The 4,518-nt window shown below is 35.4% G+C and overlaps 1 protein-coding gene across 15 annotated transcripts in view; it reads right to left on the reverse strand.

The window, feature by feature from the left end:
• The window catches only part of Psi (P-element somatic inhibitor), a gene marked incomplete at its 5' end in the record, with an annotated part of 33,125 nt that extends 28,970 nt beyond the window's left edge, over positions 1–4,155 (reverse strand). For all 15 annotated transcript variants that reach the window (XM_086546830.1, XM_086546825.1, XM_086546819.1 and 12 more), the window contains 4 exon segments: positions 2,280–2,477; positions 2,928–3,049; positions 3,624–3,808; positions 4,038–4,155. In XM_086546830.1, coding sequence (XP_086402956.1) covers positions 2,280–2,477; positions 2,928–3,049; positions 3,624–3,808; positions 4,038–4,155 — 623 coding nt within the window.
• Positions 4,156–4,518: the final 363 nt, after the last annotated feature.

Consider the following 4,518-nt stretch of genomic DNA (forward strand, 5'->3'; position numbering starts at 1 on the left):
CTTAGGCGTAAGTGGACTGCATTACTGGAATGCAATTTTTTTTGCTGGCCTACAGCTACTTCCCTCCCACCTTGGCAATCCTAGAGCCTTTTACTTCTATTTATAACATGCTTGAATTTTTATTCATAATTTTGTCTTCCTTCATTTACCTGTATATATTAGCAATTTTCTGCAAAAATATTTTTTTCTTAACATAAGATAGATTGCAACTTTGAATCATTTGTTTATGAAGATTATTTTTGAATTTGCGTAAAGAGGAAAGTAGGGCTTTGTTGCCATTTCGAAATTACATGTACAAAAAAAATTATATTGTATACTCACATTCTGCATAAATATGTATAAGCAAAATTAACAGTAAAAAAAACAAGTCAAAACTTGCGCTTCCTCTATCCTAACACATACATACATAAATACTATACACTCTAAATTAACAGACCACAACCTATGTTGAAGCCAAACTTGGGATCATCACTGCTGCTTTCTTCCATTAATGAGTCCATGCTACTTATAGAAGTTGTTCCTTTGTCTCCATGGTAGAAAGAGTTTCATCAGAAGTCATAGGTGATGGGCAAAAGTCAGCTATGTTTTATTTGACAAGAAAAGCAACACGAGCAGCAGAAAAACAGTGACAGTGTTTAGGAGTCAGAGGAGAAAGGGCTGTAGAATTCAAATTGTAACTGAACAGTAAGTGACTTCCTCAAACTAAGTTTGACTCTAATCTGCCCTTTTGTTTCTAGACTAATGGTAATCAATATTCCATCATAAAAGTGATTTTCTAGGTTAAATTTACGAAATATACTGTTATCTCTCCTCCATCCTCTACAGGAGACCATTTGAGTATATTCTTACGGACTGCCTTTTTAAAGAGGGTCTGTATTTTTTCCAGCTTTTTTAAACCAGTTGAACCTAGACTGCATGTATACATCCCTTTACTCACTCTCCAATATCACCCAATAGTAAGCACAACAGAGTCTGGTTCTAAAAAATGTTCCTATCTGCTTTAGTGATGAGCATGTGTTTTCAATGAGTGCATCTATTCATGGAACAACTGTATTGATAAAGAAACACATGATTCTGCATATTTCCAGCTACTGTTGGAAAGGGTAAACCAAAGGCCTCAAATCCATGCTGCTGCCCTTATTGAAACTTGTGTTTATTCTTAAATATTAAATGTTTTCCTTTATATGTATCAATGTACAAGTTACAGACAATATAATCTTATCAATTCATATTATTTCTGAAAAATAACAACCATTTTTCTTTTACATATTGCTGTAATAGCCTTGATAAACATGTAATCAAAAGATATAAAAAGTTGATACAAGAGATTCTCTCTACAATGGCTAATAATTACAACTTTCACCCTTTGACAACAGGTATCATGTATACGTGACACGGTGTAAAGTGCATAATGCCCGGCATGTGTGATGCAACATAAGTGTCTGCTCACAGTTGAAGAAACATGCACACAGTGATGGAGTATTATGGGTGTAATGGTGCTATCGTCAGTTATAGCATTCCAAAGTCAGTTTAAGCACTTGTTTTGTGATCAATTTTAGGAAAGATATCGATTAGGGTAGTCTGTGCTGCCCATCCCTCTTATTTTCAGGAAATACCACCAGCATTGCAGACTGCCTGGTTTGATTGCCAGTGTAACTTTTACACGCACAGTCAGTCGCCACTGGGTTAACCCATTGCCGAAGGGGCTGTTTCAAATAGTCAAAATGCCAAGATATTTTAAACACGTAAGCCTAATGCTTCGGGCTATTTGCCCGCTGAGGCTGTGGCCAAGCACTGTGTGCCTGATCAATCAGCCTGCTGACCAGGAGGATAGCCATGACAAAATATCTCGCCCACGGCGGCTGGTCCTGCTAATACTCAACGTGATATCTTGTGACCCAATGTTGACGGGTTAATTAAATAGGTCACTAAATTCATACATAATAGAACATACAGATCTAACTAAGGAATAATAATAGTAAAAGGCTATGTAATCAGCCAGGCAGGAGGCACCATGCACAATATCCAGTAAAACAAAGAGGCTTCCATAGAATGTAGCCCAACAGGCTTCCAGACAAGCCCCATCATCATTGGGTTTAAATTTTAAAAATAAAATTTTAGTATTCAGACATCTTATTTTCTATATCATTCACAACTTGATGATCAAAGAACTTCATAGTCCCACAAATAACAGGGTTCCTTCAATGATTAAGAGAGGTAAAAAGAAATCATAATCAGAAAAAAACAGGAAACAACTTCTTTCTAATCAGTAAACTCACCCTCTCATCACCACCGCCGTACTCATCACGCTCTCTATCTCTGTCTCTACGGTCCCTGTCTCCACGGTCACTGCGATCTCTGTCTCCTCTGCGGTCGCCAAATCCACCTCCTCGTCCACGCCCACGGTTCCCAAACTGTGCTGCCTGTGTTTCCTTCTCAGCAATTAGGTCATACACAAGCTGCTTGGCCATTTCAACCTGAAATTTAAATCAAATAATGAACAAAACAAAATCAATAAAATCAAAATTATGCACATGTGTCTGTATGCCCATGTGTGCGTGTGCGTGTGCGTGTGCGTGTGCGTGTGCGTGTGCGTGTGCGTGTGCGCGTGTGCGTGTGCGTGTGGGTGTGCGTGTGTGCGTGTGGGTGTGTGTGTATGCGTGTGCGTGTGTGTACATATGTATATAAATATATAAATGTGAAAATCTATATACTTATCAATGTATTTGTTTATTACATGTACAATTTACAAAAATATTAAGGATATATAAATCATCTATATAGATATAGATATATAGATATAGATATATAAATATATATCTATCTATTTATCTATCTATCTATATATAATATAATATATACAAACAAATATAATACATTTACTTTTAATGGTTTATTCCTGGAAATATCCAGACTTTCTCCCTTACCTTGTGTGGATCTCCAGTGATGCGCAAGGGCTTCTCATTTTCCTGTTGTGGTCCATCTTGGATGATTACCATTTTAGCTCCCGACTTTTCTTGCAATTGCTTGATGGTTTCTCCTCCTTTACCTATTATGAATACAAACATGCTTTAGGCATTATCACTTTAGTTAGTTTCTAATCTTGAAAAATTCTACCTCAATTCCTTTTTATATTTTCAATGACAAATTCATAATTTCTATTTACTCATCTTTCTTCTTTCGCCTCCCTCCTTTCCACATCTTTTCTTAAGAAAAATGATGTCACAATATTTTGGTATGTATTTTTTGTGGTTTCCTCTCTTTTGAGATACAAACCCCATGAAAATGTCTATCATAGACGAGTGAATGAAATCTCCCAGCAATGATTGGATTATCAATAGCAAAATCAATCAATTCACAAATGCACACATCTACAGCTATTGCCAAGGTTAAACACTTGCCAGACAAAAGATTTGCTAAAATCATCAAATCAAGTAAATCAGTTCTGTGTACAAAATGACAGTCTGTTACTCTATAGTTACTATATATTTTGCCTTGCATGACTTTTGTGAATAATGAAAATTCAATACTCTCTCCCCCACATCACACTCTCTCCAAGAGATTCATCCAAAACTTCATGCTTTTTCCTATGCTATAGATAAGAATCAAAGCCAGCTTCTTACCAATGATGAGTCCTACTTTGGGCCCTGGAATGCTGATTTCCACTGTTGAAGCATTTCCTCCCATGTCCATCCCTGGAGGGCCCATGGGACCACCTCCACCCATGCCTCGGCTGCGGCGATCAGCAGGATTGTCTCCACGCTGGACAATTTCAAAAACCATCTCCTTGGCACGGTTTATGGCTTCTCTGTTAACCCAGATAAAATTTGGCAATCATTAATATCTTAACAATAAAACATCACTCAAAAGTGATAATTAATACATCATCCAGTATTTTCCTGACTTATATCAAGACCCTAAACATACAAACAAACACACTATTATAGCAAATAGAGACAGTCACATTATTTCTTACCATTTCATTTAATAAACACTCGTATAAACATCAGCACCTATATACATGAAGGATTTCTTACCTTGGGCCTGATATTGTGCACAGTCTCTCTGGCATTCCACCACTATCTTGGGCCATCTGTATCTTGGCACCAGACTCTCTTTGAAGTCGAGTGATCTGCTCACCACCTCTCCCAATAACTGAAAAGACGGGGGGAAAAAAAAAAATCAAATAAAGTATGCTTTAGAAAGAGAAAAAAAATCAGCATACATTGATATATTATATATTCTACATAAATAATATTTATACATACAGATATATATGCATACATAAATATACATTTATATATATTATATATATATATATACATATATATAATTATATATATATATATACATATATATAATTATATATATATATATACATATATATAATTATATATATATATATACATATATATAATTATATATATATATATATATATATATATATATATATACATATATATATATATATATATATATAAACATACATCTATTAACCCAATGCCGACGTGCCCGGCG

The sequence above is a fragment of the Penaeus japonicus genome, unplaced genomic scaffold (genome assembly GCF_977035675.1).
Source record: "Penaeus japonicus unplaced genomic scaffold, GWHDUDI00000001_assembly GWHDUDI00000018, whole genome shotgun sequence".
Taxonomy (NCBI): Eukaryota; Metazoa; Arthropoda; class Malacostraca; order Decapoda; family Penaeidae; genus Penaeus; species Penaeus japonicus.